We start from the raw sequence: 24,414 nt of genomic DNA on the forward strand, positions 1-24,414 counted from the left end.
AGAAAGAAGCAAGAGAAGTGCAGAAAGAAGTAAAATGGGTGCAGAGAGAGGCAAGAGTTGTGCAGAAAGAGACAAGAACAGTGCACAAAGAAGCAACAGATGTGCAGAAGGAGGCAAGGGAACTACAGAAAGAGGCAAGGAAGCTGCACAAACAATGTGCAGCAAGATGGAACATAGCTCCAGACAGAGGCGAGAGCGGTACAGAAATAGGGGACAGGGGTGTAAAAAGAAGAAAGAGGGGTACAGAAAGAGGCACAAGTGTTGCAGAATGAAGGGACAGAGGTGCAGAAAGAAGCTACAGAGGTGCAGAAAGAGGGATGAGGAGTGGAGTAAGAGGCAAGAGAAGTGCAGAAAGAAGCGACAGAGATGCAATAAGGGGGAAGAGGGTTGGAGAAAGTGGCAAGAGAGATGCACAAAGAAACAAAAGAAGTACAGAAAGAAGGAACAGATGTGCCGAAAGCGGCAAGAGGGGTGGAAAAAGAGGTGAGGGCTTGCAGAATGAAGCACAAGTGGTGCAGAAAGAGACACGGGGGTTCAAAAAGAGGGATGCAGAAAGAAACATGAGAGCTATAGAAAGAAACAAAGAAAGAGCAGAAAGAAGGAACAGAGGTGCAGAAAGATGCTTGAGGGGGCAGAAAGAGGCAAAAGGGGTACAGAAAGAAGCGAGAGGTGCAGAACAAAACAAAAGAAGTGCAGAAAGAAGGAATAGAGGAGCAGAAAGAGGCATGAGGGTTCAGAAAGGGGCAAGAGGGGTACAGAAAGAGGGGAGATGGTTGCAGAAGCAGGCAAGGGGGTACAGAAAGAAGCAAGAGAGGTGCAGAAAGAAATTAAAGACGCGTAGAAAGAAGGACCAGGGGTTCAGAAAGAGGTAAGAAGGGTGCACAAAGAGGGAAGAGGGGTGCAGAAAGAAACAGAAGTGCAGAAAGAAGGAACAGAGGTGCAGAAAGAGGCAAGGGGGGTTCAGAAAGAGGGAATAGGGGTGTGAAAGAGGCATGAGGGGTACAGAAATTGAGGTGCAGAAAGAAGGAAGAGGGGTGCAGAAAGGGGAAATGGGGTGGAGAAAGAGTCAAGAGGGGTGCAGAAAGAAGCAAGAGATGTGCAGAAAGAGGCAAGAGAGGCACAGAAAGAAGCAATAGAGGTGCAGAAAGAAGGAACAGAGGTGCAGAGAGAGGCAAGAAAGGTGCAGAAAGAGGGAAAAGGGTGGAGAAAGAGAAAAGAGAGGTGCAGAAACAAGCAACAGAGGTGCAGAAAGAAGGAACAGATGTGCAGAAAAAGGCAAGAGGGGCACAGAAAGAAGCAAGAGAGGTGCAGAAAGAAGGAAAAGAGGTGCAGAGAGAGGCAAGAAAGGTGCAGAAAGAGGGAAAAGGTTGCAGAAAGAGACACAAGGGTGCAAAAAGAACCAAGAGAAGTGCAGAAAGAAGCAACAGACATGCAGAAAGGGGAAGAGGGGTGGAGAAAGAGGCACGAGGGGTGCAGAAAGAAGCAAGAGAGTTGCAGAAAGAAGGGACAGAGGTGCAGAATGAAGAATGAAGAAAGAGAAGTGCAGAAAGAAGCAACGGAGGTGCAGAAAGAGGGATGAGTATGGAGAAAGAGGCAAAAGCGGTGCAGAAAGTAGAAGAGATGTGCAGAAAGAGGCAAGAGAACTGCAAAAAAAGAAAGAAAGGTGCAGAAAGAAGCAACAGAAATGCAGAAAGAGGCAACAGGGGCGCAGCAAAGAAGCAAGAGTGGCTTTCATGTCATTAGTACCACTTTAATACCCACATTTAGCAATAAGTAACAGGTGACCATCCTAGGTTTGCAAAGGGCCTTCCACCACGCTGTAACACTTGTTGCTGCATTTCTGATAACATTTGAGCAGTTTGAGCTAGAAACAAGGCTTTTTGTTGAAATCTGCAGATTAGGCAGCAGATGATGGATTATGAGGCTAATGGGGAAAATGTATAATTATGAAAAGCCGGTGTAGTCAAACAGTCGCATAATTCCAGTGGCCCTGCTCATACTTCTGACTAGGTCCACAAGTGCTTCTCAGTGATTCCTTCTTTTTTTGTCTCACTGAGTTCAAAGTTTAGCTTCTATGGAAACGAGGAAGACTAAACCTGAGGTTACCACTCCACAACACAGACTACCATACCACATAATTACTCTTCATAACACATAATCCTACTCTACATAATTCCTATACACTGAATACCACCTACTTTCTATCCACATAATTTCACTGCACAACATACCACATAATTCGGCTTCACGCAACGTACATTCACTCCACTCCAAAAAACATTAGGAAAAAACTTTTACAATTACAATGCCAATAGCTCTAACTCTCGCACTGTGTGGGATTACTGGAGGTACCTGGTGGGCTAGTTGGACCCTAAGGGCCCTTAAGGATCTAGGGGACTCAATTCCCCAACCCAGAATGCCCCAGGAGGAGTGTTTGCATAGTGGTGCGGGGAGGGGCGGGCCTCCAGCGAGATGCCGGCTTCTGCTTTTTTTTCATTAGAAGGGGGGCTGTGTCCCCCCCGTTCTCTAAACACTTTTTGGGCCCTGGGGACCACATCCCCCAGGGCCTATGCCATTTAAAAAAAGAATGTTTGCAAAAAACAGGAAGTGGGCCGCGCAGCCCCCCTTCCCGAGGCCGATATCACCCCGGGGTCCCCATCCCCTGGGGAATGGTCACTTGCTTCTAATTTAAAAAAATACATTCAAAGAAGGGGGGCCGCACGGCCCTCCTCCTGAGGCCTTTTTCGGCCCCCGGGACCCCATTTCTGGGGCTGTGCCTCTTTTTACATTTTTTTATTATATCTTTACGGGCGGGGAGCCTCGTGGCACCCCTTCCCTGGGCCACTTTTGGCCACGGGTCCCGATCCCCAAGGGCCTGGCCAGCCTTTATTTTTTATTATATTTTGGAGGGTGGCCACGTGGCCCCCCTCCTGAGGGCAATTATGGTCCCGGGGACCCCCTTCCCCAGGGCTTTGCCTCTTTTTTTTTTTTTAATTAAGCCCCTCTCCCCTTGGCCCCAGGGACCCCATCCCCTGGGGCCTGGCCTCAATGTTGGAGACCGCGGGAGAGCCCCAATGCCCCTGCAGTCCCAGCCGGCTCCCTGCCTCCTGAGGGAGCCGGTATTGCCTTTCAACAAGGGGTGCTGCTGACATGCAGCTCCCCTTGTCCAAAATCAACCCTGTCATTGCAAACTGCAATGTCCCGGGGATGGGCACCCTGGGACATTGCTGGAGCCTGCCCTGGGGGCTGGCGGTCCCCAGGGCCATAAAGGGCTCCAGAAGGGGGGCGGCGTGGCCCCCCTCCCAATGTGAAAATAGCCCTAGGGAGTTGGTGGTCCCCGGGGCCGGGGCACCACAACGGACCCCCACCCTTAATTAACATTGCCCTGGGGAGGTGGTGGTAGCCGGGGCAGTGTGGGGAGGGGCAGGAGCCCCCCATACTTATTACTTTTAGTTTAAGCCCCGGGGAGGTGGCAATCTCCGGGGCCTGGGGGGCCTGCGAGGCCGCCCGCCCATCATCATAAATGCCCCGGGAGGTGACAGTCCCTGGGGAAGTGTGGGGGGTGCAGGAACCCCCATGCAAATTTTTCAAAGAAGCCCCGGGGAGGTGGCGGTCCCCGCGACTGGGGGGGCTTGTGGCCCCTGCATATATTATCAACATTGTCCCCGGGACCTGGCCTACCCGGGGCTTATTAAAACAAAGCACAGGACACCGCGCTTCATTTTTTTTTCTCTGCCAGATTCACGCAACCAGCGCAAATCCCACTGAAATTATTTTTTTTTAAATGCTTTTTTTGGCCCTGGGGGTCCCTGTGGGACTCCCTGACCAGGCCTAGGGGCTCAGGGTGTTTCTACCCTGCCCCCTTTTCTTTTTTTCCAACCACTTTCAACCCTTTTTTCCGAGTCACAAGATGGCTGCCAACAGTTTTTGTTTTAGAGTGTTGGCAGCCAATCAGAAGTCTGGTCGTGCTCGGGAGAGTTCGCAAATCCTCCTCGGTCACCAGATATCGATATTTTTTATTTTGAATTTCTCAGGAACTACTGAACACCTTTACAATTTTTTTTTTTTAAAGAACACTTTCTGAGCTAAGACCTACTTTTTTGCCAAATTTGGTGTAATTCCTGGCTGTAGCTTTGTCTAAAGTTTCCAATGAAAATTAACATGGAGAAAATTCGTTTAGGGACCCCCCTTTTTACTCGGCCCCCGCTCGACGAATCACCCTGAAACTTTCAAGACAGGAGCTGACCTGAGTGAAGCACTAGTTTTGAAAATTTCGCGAAGATTCGTCAAACGGCACCAAAGATATTGGAAAAAGAAAAAACGCTTTTTTGATAGAAACGAGGTCCTTACTATAACTACCTACTGGCGACTGCCAGTAGGTAATATATATAAATATATATAATAACTACCTACTGGCGACTGCCAGTAGGTAATGTATATATATATATATATATATATATATATATATATATATATATATATATATTATCTACTGGCGGTCGCCAGTAGATAGTTATAGTTAGGACCGTGTTTCCATAGGAAATCCGCACCATTCTATTTGGAATAACTTTGGCGCCGGTCGACGAATCCTCGCGAAATTTTCAAAACTAATGGTGCGCTACGCTCCGCACCTACCCTGAAAGTCTCGGGGGGATTCGTCAAGCGGGGGCTGAGACAAAAGGGGGGTCCCAAAACGCGTTTTCCCCATGCATTTTTCCATAGGACCTTTAGACACAGCTACAGCCCGAACGGCTGAACAGAATTACTTGAAATTTGGCAGAGAGGTAGTCCTCGGGTCAAGGATGTGCCTTTTGTAGGTCTGGTGTAAATCTGTTCAGTAGGTCCTGAGAAAATAGCATTTAAATCAATATATATATCTGTAAGCGCGCTCCGTGCGCTTACCGTAAGCTTACCGTACGCGTACGGTGCCGTGCGCGAGCTCAATTCTGATTGGTGGTTACATGACTGTAAACATTCGAATCGGTCGAAATCAGGAAGTGTCGGCCGCCATTTTCTGTCTCTCGCACTGAGAAACAAAGGTGGGGAACGTGAAACGGGGGCAACGAAGAGAGTTGCAGACCCCCTAGTGTTTGTCAGGGGGTCCAAGAAGGACCCAAAAGTACGAAAAATAAAGTTAATAATTTTTTTTAAAAATCGCGGGGTACGCGTACGGTAAGCTTAACGTACGCGCACGGCAAAAAAAATAAAAAAATAAAAATAAAGAAGTAACAATAACATTTAATAAATAAATTAAAGGACCCACAAGGGAGAAAAAAACAAATGTTACTGCGTAAAAAAGGCGAGGCGCGCACGGCATGGACTGCGCAACGTGGGCGCTCGGTGCGCAAAGCGCACCGAGCGCCCACAGCGCGCGCACGGTGCGCGAAGCGCACCGTGTGTGCAGGGTGTGCGCATAGTGAAAAACCAGAAAAAAATAAATAAATACATAACTTAGCATTTAAAAAACCGTACAAATTCACTGAAAAAACCATAGGTTTCACACACGTTATAGTTAGGAATTATCATTTACAAAACCTTGCAAATTCACTTAAAAAACCATAGGTTTCACACATGTTATAGTTAGCTGTACATTTCACTCGTAAAAAACCAATGAAATTCCACGTTATAGTTAGATCAGGTAACTATAACTTGCGCGACCGCAATCCACAATGTGTAATTTCAGATGTCATCATTGATGTCATGAGTGATGTCACTGACCATGTCATGAGTGATGTACTATGTGACGTCATCAGCAGTGCATTGCGGGGGCGCAAGTTATAGTTACCTGATCTAACTATAACGTGGAATTTCATTGGTTTTTTATGAGTGAAATGTACAGCTAACTATAACATGTGTGAAACCTATGGTTTTTTAAGTGAATATATATATATGTATATATATATATATATATATATATATATATATATATATATATATATATATATATATATATATATATATATATATATAAGACACACTCTTACCTTAGCTATACTTACCTTTCGTTGTAAAGACTTGTGCTATATAGGCATAATCGTTGTAAAGGCTTGCGTGGTAAAGGCAATGCATGGTAAAGGCTGTCTCCTCTATCTGTGATCGTACATGTCTCTATGTAAGTGTGACTGTTTATAATAATTGCAAGATTAAGGTGCAGGAACACACAGACCACAGGGTGGAACACACGTAGGTGTTGAGTGTGTGTGCCTGTGTAAAGAAATGTGTTGCATGACCAGGGTGTGTGCGTGCACACACACACATACTTCCCATTCCAGGGAGTGATATCTCACTCAACTTTTCTCTCCCAAATCCCTGTGCGCTGCATATGTGACCCCTCCCCCGATGCACCTGACCAATAAAAGGGCACTATGCAGACCCATCTCTGACCCTAGGCTGACAATCTTTAAGGCCTGGTGCATGGCAGGGCGAGGGGGCGGAGCTGTACACAGGGTTCATTCTCCCTGGCCACCGACGGAAGGGCCTGGCTTTTTACCAACCTCCAAACTGGCAACAAAGTGTTCACAAGTATCAGGGGGCTTTGTCGTGACAAGCAGCCTCCCTCTCCCTCTCTGTCATATCCTTAGCATGCTGCCCACACAACCAACCCCCAGTTATCTTTGCAATATTAGCGTGCCTCGGCAACAGGAGTTCCCAGAAGCCATTGGCCACCAAACACTGTGCCTCAAGTGCTGCGAGCACTCCTTCAAACACAGAAACCTGTATCAGCTGGCTGCTGCCCAGGCCAAGCATGCTGACCGTGTTACAGATTTCATGTTACTCCTCTGTTGTTTTCTGTTGCATGTTTTAACCGACTGACTATGAGCAACCAGAAACATGTAATACCTATCTGATGAACCTTCTTTATGGAAACAGGCGGATATCCGAGAGGTTTTTGGAAGAGACCCTAATATGTGCTGTAGAGATGCCAAAAGTTGTAATTGTATGTGGGTTCTTCTGAGCAGTGGGATTAAAACACATCTCGCTTTTATTGTTGGGTGTGCGTTGGAGAGAGAGACAGACAGAGAGACAGAGCGAGACAGACAGAGAGAGACAGACAGACTGCGAGAGAGAGACACTATGTGTATGCCTGTGTGAGAGAGAGCATGTATGTGTGTGACATGTGTGCTGCGAGAACTGAAAAGTGTGTGTGTTGTGCGAGCTAGAGAGAAAGAATGTGTAGGTGTGGTGTGTGGGAGAGAGGGTGCGTGCTTGCGTGGCTGTGGGGCTAGAGAGCGTGCATATGTAGTGTGCTTTTCTTGTTGCACACACATTTCTATACATTCATGCACACATGCATATGTTTTGGGACTACAGAGGTGTCTTTTCAGGAGTAAGAAAGTGCAATTAAAAAAGTAGGGAAATGTCAACAAATACATTTAAAACAAAGGGAGTCTGTACACACACGCGGAAGCACATGCAGAGGCATGCACGCTAACACTGTCAGACTCTTACCTTTCCATTTTGAATCAGTAATCATGTGTTCCTGTGTTCTATTGGCCCAATAATAAGGTATTTAGAGAAACTGTACTAATAAACGCACGTTCACACATTCATGTATACCGTGCAAAGGTCAAATTCAAGTTTGTTGCCACAGTACAGCAAATCTGACATGAGAAAATACTTTTTAGTGCCTCACCCATGGTATGTAACAAATTAATTTCCAAAGGAAAACAACTCTCCTTATAGTCGTGGGGTGTCTTCAGTGTTATTTGATCATGTACGCATGGCCACTGGCTAAAATCAATATCTATTATTACAGTGCCTGCAGACATAAGTGCTTGCATTCAACACATACAATTTAAAAGTTGTGAAGAAAAAAAGTAACATCCTAAGCTAGATGGTGCATGAAAAACACCTATTCCGGTAGATAGGGATGTTAACCCCTGCGTTGTTGGCAGTTGCATTTTGGCCCTTTGTGCATAATGAAGTTACACTTTGGCGCTTACATGAATTATTGTTTGCAGGTTGGCCTCTGTCTAAATTGTAGTGGCAGTTTGGATATGGGTGTTTTGCAGATTCAGTATAGGTCCTCTTGTAGTAGCAATTCGTCAGTTGTGTGGTTTGTATCCATTACCAGTTGCATGGGTGCAGTTTAATCTATGTGAATCTTGGGGTTGCAGTCTGGCCCCTGTGCATGCTTTAGATGAAGTCTGGACTGTGTTTGTATGTGCAGTTTGACGTCCCGTGCAGGGTGGCTGTTGTCATTTGTCACTTTCATGCTTTATGTTTGAGATATAACCTTTGTGCATTTTGTGGATGAATTCTGCTCCCTACGGTTTGAAGTGTTATTTTGGCACCTGTGTTTGGCGTGCAGTTTGACCTGGTAACCAGTGCAGTTTATGGTTTCAGTGTGGCCCCTGTGTGGTTTGCAGTTGCAGTTTAGCCTCTGCTTTGTTTGTATTTGCTGCCCTTCTCCCCTGGAGCGTTTTCCGGTTGTTGTTCGTCCGTGGTGTGCTTTGTGCCTTCAGTTTGCTCCTCCCACCGGTGAGGTTTGCCATTGCAGTTTGGCCCTCGTAGGCTTAGTGTTTGCATGTCGCTCTCTACCTCCCCCCGCGAGGCTCGCAGTTGAAGTGTGGCCCTCGTGTGCTTTGCATTTGAAGTTTGCTCTCCGTGCGGTTTGTGGTTTCAGTTGTGTCCAATGTGGACCCAAGCAGATTGAGTCCAGCAATGCGACCGGTTCCCAGGAGGGCCTGGCCTCCGCTCGGCCATGATGCCAAATGACAGGCAATTCATGCAACACGCCTGGGCCTCTTTCAACGGCACACTGCCTCTGCAAAGCTGCACACGAGCAGCGCCTTTCGACAGGATCCGAGCCCAATTTAAACTCTCAGTAAAAGATTTGCACCGAGCACGTGCACACGCATACACATTTAACGCTTGCACGGTAATGTAATGAAGGCCCTGGCTACAAAAACGAAAATAAACAAAGCAAATGCGCGCTCAGGCACACGCAGCGCAGCGACTGCTTCCAAAGGTATGCTCAGGGGAAGTGCGGAAACACTAGCCGGGGGCTACCGTTCTGAACTGTGACCCCGAAAATCCTACTCGCAAACCCCATAAACTGCCGGGCCCTGCCTTATATACAACACCTGATGTTAATCAATGTTGGGGGCTGCGAGCGCTCGAGGCGCGCATTAGAAGTCACTTCCAACATCACAGAGAATGCAGCTCCATTTTTTGTGTGCAATTTACAGCAGTATATTAAATAACACACGTCCATTCGGGCCGGCGAATTTTCACCCAGTAAAGCGCTCGCGATAGTCCGAACGCTCAGAGGAGACTCGCGGATCCACAGAAAGTGGATCTACGATTCTCCCCACTACAATATTTTGGCCTGCTCTAAATATCAAAGTCACTTTCGGCTTCTCATGGCGCACTTTCTTTAACAAAAACAGAAACGCTATGTTTCCCTGAGTTTCAAACCTTAGATTATAGTTTCTCACGAATAAAGAGCCGGTGTTGAAAAAAATATGCTTTCGCACAATTATAACCAGCGAATCCTTCAAGATTAAAAGTTTCAAAAGCCAACGGGCCATGATTTTGCATCGACCACGTGGGGGTGATAAACGTTTTCTTGCAGACAAACTCCCCCCCCCCCCCCCCCCAAAAAAAAAAGAATCATGCCCGTTATAAATTACACACTATTTCAGGGTCATATGGCAAATCGGTTACCATAAAGTCTACCGAACACGCTAGGACTGTTCACGTTGCCTGCGAGATGCGTCTTCACATACTCGACGTAGTAAATAGATGAATTAACATTCATGAAGGTTGCTAAGCGTGTGAGTGTGCTTGCAGGAAAATAAACATGAAAGTAAACATATATGTATAGATATATGAATATATATATATATATACACACACACATGCATGCAACCCTAAATTGCATCATGGGTATGCACGTTAAAAGTCGTGTGAAAAACAGTTGTGAAAAGCAATGCATTTCGAAAATGAACATTTTTATTCTCTGTTTTTTGCAACTCGTCCCTTTTCAAATATTGAATTTTCAAGAAAACTACTGTTTTTCAAATGATAACCGTGTTCAAGGAGACTGAGTCCCTGAATATCAGTTCTTGCACAGCTGGCTGGCACATACATACTTTAAAGTTTTTTCGGTCCCGGTTTCTTTCTAGCTTGTGAAAGCTGAAAGCTCTCTGCAGGACAAGACACACGATCAACTCCCACAATGTTTGTTGCATTACAATTCGGCCTGGAATCGGACGTGAGTGGTCGGGCCATGACGCGGTTGGCCGGGGCTTTTGATTACAAGTGTGAACGCACATATGAACAGTGTTTCAGCAGCTGGCAGTGTGTACACGGTGTGTGCGGCGAAGTGGCCTTTCATTTCAGAGCCAATTGGCGTTCGGAGGTCTGAGGGAGCTCCTTGGTTTGCCAGCGGATGCCCTCTTCCCGCACCAGGGGCAAGGTCTGCCCTGTGATGACCTGGGTGTAATGCTGCAGCCGTGCAAGGAGTGTGGGTTGTAACGGGAAGAAACGTGCTTGTAAAGCGGACCAGCCAGTACCGATTGTAGGCAAAACAATAAGACATTTTTTAGTATAAAATCTTACACTTCCGTACGGATTTATACTTTGGGAGAAAGGAAGATTCTGACTGAATATTGAGTGGAAAAGTGAAACAAAACTGTAGGTAGGCAAGCGGCCCTGTTCTGTGCGCTCAAGCAAACTGAAAGAGAAACCGAAAGCTTCCAGACACAGGCTCTCGATTTCCGGGGGGAGCGTCCCACGTACCCAGCCACAGAGGAACGCACGTGTACCCCCATGCATGCGTACAGTTCAGTGTGTTAATAGCATCCCGAGTAAAGAAAACAATAAAATACAAGAAGTCAACCGCACCCCCTAGCCGGCAACACAACCACGCCATGGATCCGAACGCGAGAAAGGTAAAAGAAACATCGCAAACAAAACAATCCCCTCGATTACAAGTAGGAAAAAACAGTGTTATAGGAGCGTCTAATGGAATGTAACCCCCCCCCCCAAAAAAAAAAACAGCCTTCAGTTATTATTGTCCTAAAAAGTGAATCGGGTCAGTCAGATATGATCCCACTTTCTCGAGTGCGAACATCTGTTCAATGTGTCTGAGAAAATCATGTTTTAAGAATGAAATGATTTTTTTTAAAAATACTATTTTCAGGATGTCTGTCCCCAGCGACTGTGTCTCTCATTCCGATTTGACGCTCACTCTTGTTGCTGTCTCTGTGTCTCACTCTTACTACACCAGACACTGCCCCAGTCCCCCAGACTGCCTCACGCGCTGTCTCTGTCCCTCCTTGCCTCTCTCAGTCTTCCTCCCTGTATCACTCTCTCTTCCTTCGTCCCACTCTCTCTTTTCTTCCGGTGTCTCTGCTGTAATTTCTCTCGTCTCCCCCTGTCTTCTTGCTCTGCATCTCTGTCTAAAAGCTGCATGAGCACTCGCCCTCTATCTTCATGTCTTTCTTTCGCCTGCATCTCTCTTTTTACCCGATCTGTCTATATATGTTCTTCTCTCCCACCACTCTCTTATGCTCTCATTTTGGGTGTCTCTTTCCATCTCACTCCACTCCTCTCAACTGTTTTACTGTGTACAGTTCTCTGCGGCTACCACGCCCCCTTCTATGTTCCTGCAGCCTGCCTGTGCACTCTCTCTCTCTGCCTAGCAGTCTCTTCCCTGCCCATGTCTCCCTCCTTGCCTCGGATCTGTGGCTGTAGTAGGCCTGTCTCCCTCTGTCTCCTCCCCCTATTCAAAGCCTCACCTCATTCCTTCACTGCCACCAGTGTGCCTGTCTATTTCTCTGTCTACTCTCTCTTCACTCAAGTTCATTCCTTTACTGGCTGTCTCTTCCCTGTCATTACATTTATGTCTCTCTCTTATTCTGTTTAATGTTTCCTCTCATTTCTTTCTCACAGCTTCACGGTCACTCCCTGTCTTTCCCACGTATGTCGCTGCCTCGTTTGCCTGTCTTTTCTGTGTCTCTTGAATCTCTTATGGCTCCTTCCTCGCTCTCTCTCTCAGTTATCGCTCTCTTTGCTGCCTGTCTCTCTCCCTCATCTGCTCATTCTCTGTTTTCTCCTCTCTTGTCCCTGTCACTGCCCCAGTGCCCGTCTTTTCTCTCTTTTCTGACGCGCTCTCTCGCCTCTGTCGCTCCTCTCTCTCTCCCTTCTGCTGCATCTCACCGTCTGCCCTCCTGCCCCTGTCGCACAGCGTGTCTCCTCTCCTTTCTGAATCCCTCTCTCTCGCCTCTGTCTCTCGTCTGTCTCTCCCTCTGTCTGTCTCTCTCTCTCATCTGCTCCAGTTCCTTCCTCCGCGCTCTCCCCTTTGCCTCTCATGGGCAGAGCTCGAGCGCCCACTATTTCTAAAGCATGGAACATTATTTCACAAGACTTGGAACAGCGCAATAAAAAAGTTCCCCTGCCTTCCGTCAACTTTCAAATAACTTTCGCCTATACAGATATTCCCCATTCTCTCCTCGTCTCAGCTGCGGACCGGGCGCCCGGGGGTCCCCTAAATGCTCACCCTAAAAACACAGCTAGGAAACCTCTGCAGGGCTCGCGGGCAGCGTCCCCGAGCCTGCAGCGTGTGCATGTGTGTGCCCAGCTCTCGGCGCCGCCAGGGCACCGGTGATCATCTGCCTGGGGGTCCGCCAGATCTGGGGGGGCTGCACGCCACATCCTCAGATCAGGGCCCCTGGCCAGCCGCTGCCCCCCGGGGTCAGGTTCAAAGGCAGAAGCAGAGGGAAAGAAGAAAGACTTACTTTTCGCCAGCTTCCTCGCCCGCGCCTTGGATCGCATGTCGCCGGCTGGTGTGGATGCCTCTCCGCCTCCTCGAGCCCAGAAGCAGCTAATACACTATCTTCATCTCCCCAGCATTGTCAGTTTGGACACCTTCGCACATGCGCACCAGAGCCCTTCCATCTGACACCCTCGACAGGGCCAAAAAAACTTTCCAGTGTATTCATCAGCGCCACTTTCCCCGCTCTGTCCTATCCTCTTCTCCTGAACACTCATCTCCCCCACCCCCTCCCCCTTCTCCTCAGCACCATCTCAGACCGGCGTGCTGTTTCTCTCCCCTGCGCTGCCCCTTTAAGAGAAACTCGGCGCTCTATGTGTGCGGCACAGCCTGCGCGCTCCGGCCAGCCACTGGACACTCTGTCGGGACCGAGGCACCTCTGCAGGAAGGTGACTATGCTGATTACTGTAAGGATGCGCGTCTGGCGCGGAGGATGCTGCGCTTTACCCTCGGTCTTGTTTGCATGAATCTTTCACTCAGGATATTTATTTATGCATGGTAAGCGTGTGCATAGATGGGAGTGTGGTGCATGTATGAGTATGAAAATATTACCTTGCAGAGAGGTGGGCAGCCTGCATCCTCTCATGTGTATTTGATGTTTTACATCATCATTTTATTATTCTCACCAAATCTTGAAAAATATATATATTAAATATAAAATTGAGCTCAATGTCAAAGTCAGTGAAATTTTTTTTGCATGATATTTTATATATATATACATATGTATGTGTGTGTGTGTGTGTGTATATATATATATTGTGTGTGTATGTATGTATATATATAATATATATATATATACACATACACACACATATAGTAAGCATTCCATTTTACTTTGACTTTGACATTGAGATTAATTTTATATGTGTTAGTATGGCAGGATCACATCCCAGTTTTAAATGTCACTATTATTATGTATAGTATTTATCTAAATATGATAGATAGATGGATAGCCAGACAGACAGACAGACAGACAGACAGACAGACAGACAGATAGATAGATAGATAGATAGATAGATAGATAGATAGATAGATAGATAGATGGATGGATGGATGGATGGATGGATGGATGGATGGATGGATGGATGGATGGATGGATGGATGGATGGATGGATGGATAGATAGATAGATAGATAGATAGATAGATAGATAGATAGATAGATAGATAGATAGATAGATAGATAGATGTGTTCTTTACACCATGCACAGTGTTGAGAGGCTTCACAAGGTCTGTGTGAACTGACACCTGCAGCATTCGCTGGCCTCTAAGCTCCTTTGAGGTGTCAGTGACATCTGGACAGATGTTGTGGAAAGAACAGTGCACGGTTGCAGTGCTGTCTCCTGCTGTGCGGGATGGTGTAAACTCTGTGAGTTCGCCCTGTTGATGCCCTGTGCTAAGGGCATGCCTGCTTCGAGCCCAGCGCTGCCCCACATTCGGACACGGTGGGCAGAGAGCTAACAAGCCCTGCCTGGAAGGTGACCTCTTGTGTTGGGCGAGTAGCTGGCTCGGACCTGTGGTCGGCATGCTTTTTGGACCGGTCATTGCTCACGCCTGCCCCTTGACCTCAATTAATTAGATACCACGGATTTAGCTCGCAGATCAAAGCATGAACGGGTCCCTGGGGGGTTAACCAGACTGATTTAACACCGGCAGGGCGCCGGGTCCATTCCTCCGCAATGAACTACCCCTTTTGCCCAGGGGCTCAAGCACGCACTCAGACATATAAAAGAAGGGGCACCGGACACTTGGCATGTAGTCTCGGCGAGGTCAATGTTCAGCTGCCAGTGCCCGAGCCCGAGTCCTTGGCGCATCTACAGAGGGCAGAGGGCAGGTAGTGTTCGTCCCTTAGCCGCATTTTATGTGTGCGCGCGCTCCCTCGCGTGCGCCTTTGCGCGTTTATGTGAAGCTCATAGCGCTTACTACCTTTCGAGGATACACACGGCCCTACTCGCAGCCCCATACGTGGTCCCCACGACCACTGACCGCATCTATCAGTGACTCTCGCCTTTCTCTGCTCCCTTAGGTGACAGGCACAGGGGGAACATTAGCACGACGGAGCAGCATGGAGGAAAACTGTGTGCAGGAATCACCGGCGATGGATGCCCGGCGGAGCGAGGGGGGGGGGGGGGGGCCGGCCCAGGCAGAGCCTGCCACGGACTCACCACAGGGGCTGGTTAATGGTAACAGCACGAGGCGAGCGGTCACTGTCACCTCAGTAAGTGTTCTAACACTGGAGGGATACTGAAGCCACCCTACACCCGGTGAGCAAGTATGATGCCATATTATATATGCGAGTGTCTGGGATAAATGTGCGTGAGTGCATGTATGTGTGTGAATTATGCCTCCGATTTAACGCACTACAGACATATAGCGCTTTACAATAGATAGATAAATAGATAGCTATGGAAAGGACACCCAATAGATGAATGAATATATATATATATATATATATATATATATATATATATATGTATGTATGTGTGTGTATATATATTTATTTATGTGTGTGTGTATATGTATATGTATATGTATATATATATATATATATATATATATATATATATATATATATATATATATATATATATATATATATCACTCAACTATATCCTACGAGTGCCAAAACGGACATGTAAAAATATATGAAAAGTATATTAGAAAATACACCCTGGTGTCTGAGTGTGAATAAAGTGAACAAGAGAACAAGAGACCGCGAAGGCGAGGGGGGAATGCCCACCTCGGTGTGAGACCCCTACTTCAGAGTCGCTTTCTGATGCTTTCTGTTACACGTGTATGATGCTAAATTCATTATAGGCCAGATGGACCTGTCAAGACTCTGGCGTGTGCCCTTTGAGAGCGTGCTTGTGCGTGTGTTAGTGCGAAGAACATGAACACACACACCTGCGCCTGAAATAGCAATCCAGCGCTTTAAAGTTTACTGCAGGCAGCCCCGGTCAGCGAAGTGCAACCCTCAAACCTCCAGATGAATCGAGGGAAAGTGCTCCATCGGGGTCGCTGTGACTCGCTGAATGAAGCGCTTGCGGTGCGTGTTGTTTCAGAGCTCAGTTAGTCCAAGCGTGTGGGTGAGGGAGATAGCGGCTGTGTGTGTGTTGGTGTTTGTGTGTGTCTGTTTAACAGTGTGTAAAATGGAGCCTTCCTTGCATCCGTCGAATGGTGTGTTCTTATCGGCGCCCCTTTTAGAATTCTACCTCCAGGGGTTTTTGTTTAAAAAGCGCCTTAATGTGAGGTTGGATTTTTAAAACACGAATGGAAGTTCCACCGGTGCGCAACAAGTTCGTATACTGTGGTGAGGACGAGAACAGCGTTTACACCATTTAAGGTGAGAGTTTGTGAGCAGAAAGGAATTCTGTATAAATGTAACTTTGAAAAAATGTATGACACAATAATCATTGTGGAGAATAAACATGAACTAGGGTCCACGTTCTATCTCTCGCTCTCCCAAAATAAATGTACAAACACACATACCAGGGGTGCATTCCCATAACTGGCACCTATGGTGTCTCTTTCTATGTCACAATTTTGTACATAATGTGTTCTCTAGTATACCTCTCGCTGTGTGTGTGTGTATATATATATATATATATATATATATATATAAGTGATCTATCCTAGCATACTATTGCAGTCCTGTGTTTTCTGTTTCATGTGATTAACTCTTACTTAATTGTCTTCATTGAAAGTAATCATTGGTTCATGGTCAAATCTGGAAACTGCTGCTTGGGTGAAATATGTCTTCAATAAACTTCCTATGTATTCAGTGTGAAACAAATCGCTTTCGGAAATTGTTCTCTTTAAAAATAAGGAATTCGATGTTCTACTTTTTATTTATGTTTTCACGTGTAGGAATTCTACAAATTCACCTTCCGTATTGTGTGATGCCAAAAAGATGTGATGCTGATATGCTGCTGCTGTGAAGCGCCACAGGCGTCACGTCCGGTTTTTCCAGCAGGTAAGGTTCTTGAGGGCGCTGCACAGGACCTTGAGCCCTGGTACTTGGGGGTCCACCCCGAGGGAGGGTGAAGGCTCAGCAGGGCGCATCTCTACACTTAATTCTTGTGTGATCAGCCGCTTAGTGGCATCCACAGCTGAAGCCTCTCCTATGAAAATCGGATCTATCTATCTATCTATCTATCTATCTATCTATCTATCTATCTATCTATCTATCTATCTCTCTGTCTGTCTTAAAATGGTCTTGAAGATATGGGTGCAACTCAAACTTGTATTTACTTTCCTTTTCTCAAGTCTGCCATATACTTATTCACCCATCAAGTCAAACCCACTCACCAATCATTCTTCCATCTGTCCATCATCCCTCTATCTATCCATCCATCCATCCATCCATGCATGCATGCATCCATCCATCCATCCATGCATGCATGCATCCATCCATCCATCCATCCATCCATCGATCCATCTATATTCATCCATCACGTCTCAACCCTCCATTCACCCACCCACCTAGACATCGCTCTCAACACTGATCCATCCACCCATGCATACATTCATCTAGCCAACTATGTTTCTGCCTCAGTTCTTCGTGCACATAACCGAAAGTGTGTTCCTTGTGTATGGAAATGTCCCCTCTTCCCTCGCGCGGTTCTCAGGGGTCCTTTCGGTGGCAGAGTCTGCCCGGCCATCGTCTAATAGCCACAAAGCTCGGTCCCCAGAGCGCAGCGCTTTGTAACGTGACATTCTCTAACGCCGCCTCGTGCCTTGAGTCCTTGTAGGTGTACTTATCCGGTTTCTGCTCGATGCTGCCGGTCCCGGGGGACCTTGGACGCCGGCGCTGCTTCTGTACGCGCTTCGGAACTGGTAACCTGGTGTTTCAAGGCGCTTCGTCACCGTTTACACTGAAATTGAGCCCGGCCCCCAGGGGGGCCTGATGGATACAGTGCTTTTCGGCCACCCATCCTTCAAGCAACTACCGCTGAATGAGCACGTGCGATAATAATGCTTATTAACAAGAATGCTGCTAGCATCACTGATATGAAATACAGTCATAATACCGGACGATACCATCCATAGTGTGCGTTTTAATCTCCCTGTCCTTTATTCATGAATAAATATAAACATAATATGAAACCAAACGTGTATTTTCTTTTTTCCCGCTGTGCATTCCCGCAGACAAAAAAGATACACAACAAAATTGATGGAAAACAGCAGCCACTGACTTTGTAAACAAAACAATGTCAGAAATACACACACACAAATACATATTTATTTAAACATTTGGAACGCCGTCTTTTTTGAAAGCCAACTGTCACCCTTTAGCGAATTAATAGTCATTTTAGCACAAGCTGAAATTTGTTTTTCCCCCTGTTTCTTTCTGGATCAAATTCACATAAAGGATTCCCTTTATCTTGGCTAATTGACATAGATTTGAGTATTGGAATTCTGCTGAATGGAAGTGGGCTGGGGTAGATAGAAGTTACAAAAGTCACATAGGTTTCTTCTCAAAGTAATTTTTATTGTCAAATGCAAAGCAACATGTCTACATGCACGGTAGTTTCACTCTCGCGCTCTCTCTCTCTTTCTTTCTCTCTCTATATATACCCTCACGCACACTCATATTTATATATATTTGCATATACGTATATTTATATATATTTGCATTGATCGATAAAGATAGATAGATAGATAGATAGATAGATAGATAGATAGATAGATAGATAGATAGATAGATAGATAGATAGATAGATAGATAGATAGATAGATAGATATACAAATATCGATAATGTTCGAAAATGAAGAAATCGGTCTTCTTGATAATTTGAGGTATGTCGAAATGTATATGTACGTGTGTGTATTGTGTGTCTGAATGTTGTGCGTGTATTGGTACACTTTTCCACAAACTCACACGAGTATAATTTATGCTATTTGTAGTATGGGACTTCCTATGTTCGTGTACTCACAACTAGGCGCGCGCCATAAACATTGTTGCAATGAAATGCATTACATATTCAATATGACCTGCCAGCTATCATTCCATGGGTTCAATTTTACCAACTACAATCCGAGAATTTCACGATATTTTTGTCTGCAGAGTATGACAGCGCTGTTCACATTGTTTTGATTTTGTGTGTGTGTTTTTCTTTTGTTGTTGTTGCAGGTCGTTAAACGGCCCCTGCTCGCCACGCCTCATCGGACTTGTAATGTTTGTAACAAGTTGTGCTTTTTGTATTATTGTATAGGAAGCGTGTGTGCCGACGAGGACACGGGAATAGCTCCTTGAAAGACACATGAACGCACAGATGGATTTCATGGGGTGTCACTGGAGCGGACTGCCAGAGACGCAGAGAAATGTGCCCGCTTAGAAATGTGAAATTGAGGCGGAGACAAGATTTTATGAGTCTGAGGAGTGTAATCTGAAAACCTGTTTAGGGTTTAGTTGGTGAGATCATTGTGCTCCCAGCTCCAGGGGCACAAATGCACGGCTGGGTTATGGTTTGGGTTGGTGTGTAGAAATGTATAGCTCACGTGTAGGGGTTGATGACCTTTTGGCGCTTTCTACAACGTTCTCTTTACTTTCATTCTCCCTCCTTCTCGCACTCTGTCTGTCTGTGGCTCTTTTTCGGTTACCCCTCTCCCTCACGCACTCCCTCGCGCGCGCGCGCGCACACACACACACACGCACACGCATGCCATCTCCTTCCAGACAAATGTAAAAACACAAACCACACACACACACCTACACACACGTACATTTAATCATCATTACTTCCATTGTCGGTCACGCACACATGACCTTCTCTTCAACACACACACCCTATCACTCAAGACAACCTTTTCTCTCTTTTACACTTGCAGCGAAACACAGACGCACGCACACCACTATCCCGCAAATAATCTCTGCTCCCTCACGCACACACTACAGATAACGAACCACACACAATTGCACGCGCACACTCTCACACACACATCTCCTCTCACACCCACCTCTCTCTCACACACACATGCACACAATATATCTCTTGCTTTTTTCCTTGAGCCTGTCTCATACACACAGAGAGAACCACAGAACTGCACGCACATCTCGCACACTTCTCCCTCACCACACACATTCTAAACACACACCATCTCTCTTCCCTCAAACACAAACACCACACATACTTTGAAGTACACACACCATCACACATTCTTCCCCCAAAATCTCTATCTCCCTCTCACACACACTTTCCCTCTCTCTCCCTCACCCTCTCTCTCGCCTTCTCCCACCAACTCTCTCGTTGAGACACGAGAGAGTGCGTGTGCGTGTGACCACGACTCTTCAGACTGTGATGTCACCTATAGACGGTGCGCATCCTCTGGGACACTTGGCATGAACACCTGCGTGCGCGGAAGCACTCTTGTGAAACACCCTCACGGCACTAGTGCTGTGCGACGGATCTTGGCGCTCCTGTTCTGAGGCGCTTTGTTGTTCGATGTCAAATCGGACACTGGGGACAAGCGGAGGCGGAACTGGGCGGCAGACTCGGTGTCTTGGGTCGATGGCCAATAGGTCATGGCTGTTCTTTTTTTTTTTTTTTTTATAGCGGATCAATATCGACCCCTTTTCACAAGAACCCTTAGGGTAGCTAATGCCTTCACACCGCATTCACACCACAGTGGGCAGCTTAGCTGTCCGTGGTCACGTCCTGGAGTCTGGTCGCCCCTCCCCCATCCACTGGTTTACATATACCGACGGGGCACCGTGCTACACAGCCCCCTGGCCCGAATGGTACCCTGCTGCAGTGGCTGTATACATACCGACAATCGGAACCAGCCAATAGGATTCATCTTTTCCCTTCCCCTGAAGAAGAACTCTCGAACTCCACTCTTCCCGTCCAGGAGTTAAAGTTATGGCCCACCCCACCGGCCCCCGCGCAGGAGCTACACCCCACCCGCACATTGGCCACTCACAGACGCCCCTAAACGACCACCGCACAGGGGCTAGACTCGCTGACTCATTTCCCTCGCCACATAGGGTGCCCCAACCTATGTACAGGGGTCTAGAGTCACATCCTGTGCCCTCCAATCTCCCCCGCCTCTCTAACCGCGCCACTTGGATGCACCGAGGCTGCTTGAACAATTATTAGCCATTAATTGAGTCCCGGTCCTTTAACGGGTGTGGGAAATGGGGAATTTGGCCTCTAATCCCAGTATAAAAGATGGGGGGCGGGAGGGGAGGTGTAATGCAGAAAAGGCCAAGAGATCTGAAAAGTCAGACAGCACGGGCTGCATCCGAACACAACACCCCCCTCCTCTCGAGGGTTTTGGGAAGAAAGAGCATTAGTGGGGACATTCTATAGGTGACAACTTCAAGTGCGGAAACCTCCGAGTTCCATATTGGGGCAGGAAGTTTCAGTTTTAATTCGCTTGTTAGCAAAGTCTCAAAAGGTATGCCCATTCTTTTAAAGTAAAGCTACACACATATTTGCACACTCACATGAGCAAACGCACACATATGTACACACACACACACACAAATACACACACATATTTGCACACTTAGAAGCACACGTTTATACACACATATTTACATACACATGCACGCATTTACACACACACACACACACATAATGCCTTAATTAAAATCGAAATTATTCTATTTAACTGTATTTTCCAATGGGAATTCAGGCGTAAGCATTGTTTTTCTACTTTGTATCAATTTTTCTCGTCCAAGCTATGACTGGAACTTACTCGTAAAAGCAATATGTGCGCCTAGCTTCTTTTCTTTGACCAAAACTTAACCAGAAATTCAACATATCCGGTAACAAATATGATACAAAAAAATCTAATTTTTAAACATTAAAGGCGAGAACTGTATCTGTGAAATTTGCAGTTCATGTTCAAGAAAATACAAAGAACCAAAAGAGAAAAAAAGGTTAGCTAAACACAGTTAATCGAAAAAGACTAACATATTGCCCAAGAGAGTCGAATTTTGGTCAAAATAAATATGTAACGAATTTATAAAACTCACGTCGAATTTTTTGCCGAAAAACGAAACCTGCTCTCTAATAATAATATTATCAAACATGGAGGTCGATGGGGCAACCAATGAGCACATATTTCCAGCTAGTGCTCGTAGGTGATTTGCTGAACTTCTACATCCGGCACCAGGAGGCGGTCCGAAGCAGAGGGTCACAGGCGGCAGACCCTACCTGCAAACGTGGTCATCTCTCGGATTTCGTTTAAATTTGTGTGTCGTACATTTGTTTAATAGGGATGGGGGCGTACGAGACGATGTGATATTCTACGTATTTGGGTTTTTCTTTCAAGTACTAGTGATGCAATGAGTTTTATTTTTTTCTTAAAGCACGTGCGTTTTGTACCATTCAACAGGATTAGTTTCAGAATGTGGCACCTTCGGTTCTGAAGTGCCGCTGTCTCAACACTTTCTGAGAGCACAGTAAGCCGGAGTTGTTCTTTAAACGCACCTACTTGCTCCTAACTTTATGGGACGTTTGCGTGCGTGTGTGTGAATGTGTGTGGCAGTGCGTACGTGCGTCTTTGCGTACAATAAAGACGCGACAGGACCGGTCCTCCACATGTATTTTAACCCCTCCATTCCACACTCTCTCATCCGCAGCTACATCCTCTAATGACTAAATGTAATAATGTGCAGAGTGCAGTTTTATCCACCGGCCGGTGCACCCTCTGGTTACAAATGTGCGGCCCTCGCGCCTCACCCGTGAAACACCAGCTGCGGGAGTGCGCCATCATCTCACTCTCTGTACCTCAGGCAGACCCAGGGGTTGTGCGCATCCTGCAGAAATCTAACACCCGATTGGCGCGCTTGAACCCTGGCTGAGTTTACTCGGCCTTTCAACGTTCTGGACTGGATGAAAGGAGTGCCGCTGGCCTGGGCAATGGTAGCATCTATTATTTAAGCCATAAAAGGCAATTATGTTTGGTATATATACATTATGATAAAGACCATCAATCGCATTTATTTCTGCTGTTAATAATGCATACTTTCTGTTTAGATGAACTGGTCCCTGACACTACTACCACAGCTCATAATAACATTCATTAAATGTGGAAACAATAAAGAAAAACATTTTATCTATACTCCCACTATTGCATTTAATAATAATTAGTTGAAAATAATGAATACATTATACAGGAGATACAGACGTAAACGCTCAGTTTATTTTTAATAATGATAAATGACCAGCCCATTTATTTTGCATTTAACTAAAAAAGGCATTGGCTGATTAAAGCGATTTGTGTTGCAAAGTCTAGTATGCCTCATATAAAGGACGTTATATATTACATGCGAGCACTATATAGAAGTACTCCTGAAACAGGACTCCGCGTGCCGCCGTATTGTAATCAATATCACGGTCTCCAGGCGCAGGGCGAAGGAGGCGCCTTCGGGGAGGCGCGCGTGCACGTGAGCGCGTGCATGTGGCGGGGGGCTGTGCACAAGGCAATCTATCTGCGCCTCTTCTCCAATTCTTAACACACGAACCCGGACAAATGGACTCGCTCTATGCAGATGACGTTCATGTGTGCTGAACTCAACGAGGATTCACTCATAATGGGATTTAGCAACATATTAACACACAGAAGATCAGAATTTCTTTCTTTCTTTCTTTCTTTCTTTCTTTCTTTCTTTCTTTCTTTCTTTCTTTCTTTCTTTCTTTCTTTCTTTCTCCTTAGCTCTGTTCCACCCTCTATGTTGACGTTGTTTTTACCCCTCAGATTTGTTCTCTTTTTTTTGCCCTTTCTATTCTTATTTATTCCAGCCCAATAATGTGCCCCTACAGTAAACTATTTCAGTCCAATAAAGTGCCCCTACAGTAAAGTACTACACGCCCCCGTATGCCATCACATCCTCTCTCTCTCCTCCCCCTCTCCTCCCCCTCTCCACTCTCTCTCTCTCTCTCGCTCTCTTTTTCTCTCTCTCTCCCTCTCTCTTTCTCTCTCTCTTTCTCTCTCTCCCCACCCCCCAGCCACTCAGCATCCCTGGGTCTCACGTGCTCTTGTCCCCTGTAGTTCACCTTTTGTTCATCTTTTCCTGACTTCCCAAGACTCCATATTTCGCTTTCTCTTTGTCTGTCCTCTTGCCACTTTATATTATCTTTCACCCCCTTTCACGTTTTTCCGTCTTCTCTCGTCTTTAATTCCCTCTCTTCATAATACTTTCATTGCCCCTCTCCCTGTCTTTCAACCCATTATTCTATCTCAACTACTCCCTTCTCTTTCACCCTTTACCCTACCACCCCCCACCCCCAAAAAGTCTGAAAAAACAAAGAAAAAGTTCATTTTCTGCCTCTATCTACCAAGCATTTCCGGGACTTTTGTGCATCCTCGTTTGACTTCAGCCGCACCTTCTAACACAAAATGAGGCGCACCTTTTATTCTCCGAGGAGTCGCGGCTTTCCCCAGAGTAGCTTTCACCGTGTCAAGAACATGTCAGCTCTGGTGTCCACTGTGGTTTCCCTGCAGAAACGCCCCGTCGAACTCTAAGCACCCTAGGTAGCTCCGAAAGAAGGCGCACTTGAAGCAAGGCTGCTGTGTTACTCCCCATTAATGACCATATCACACCTCGGGCAATAACTCCAAATAATGAACCCTCATGATACCCTGCTTGTGAATAAATCATCTTTTAACAGGAGCAGTTTGG

At 46.3% G+C, this 24,414-nt stretch overlaps 1 protein-coding gene across 5 annotated transcripts in view; it reads right to left on the reverse strand.

Annotated features, from left to right (window-relative positions):
- Positions 1-12,965, reverse strand: part of PRDM16 (PR/SET domain 16) — a 1,086,739-nt gene extending 1,073,774 nt beyond the window's left edge. For 3 of the 5 annotated variants that reach the window (XM_085609172.1, XM_085609165.1, XM_085609160.1), the window contains exon 1: positions 12,747-12,965. In XM_085609172.1, the coding sequence (XP_085465298.1) occupies positions 12,747-12,783 (37 nt within the window). In that variant the 5' untranslated portion in view covers positions 12,784-12,965. The remainder of the gene's footprint in view (positions 1-12,746) is intronic. The other 2 variants (XM_085609170.1, XM_085609179.1) reach the window with 1 other exon arrangement.
- Positions 12,966-24,414: the final 11,449 nt, after the last annotated feature.

This window comes from Triturus cristatus, chromosome 1_2 (assembly GCF_964204655.1).
Source record: "Triturus cristatus chromosome 1_2, aTriCri1.1, whole genome shotgun sequence".
Lineage (NCBI taxonomy): Eukaryota > Metazoa > Chordata > Amphibia > Caudata > Salamandridae > Triturus > Triturus cristatus.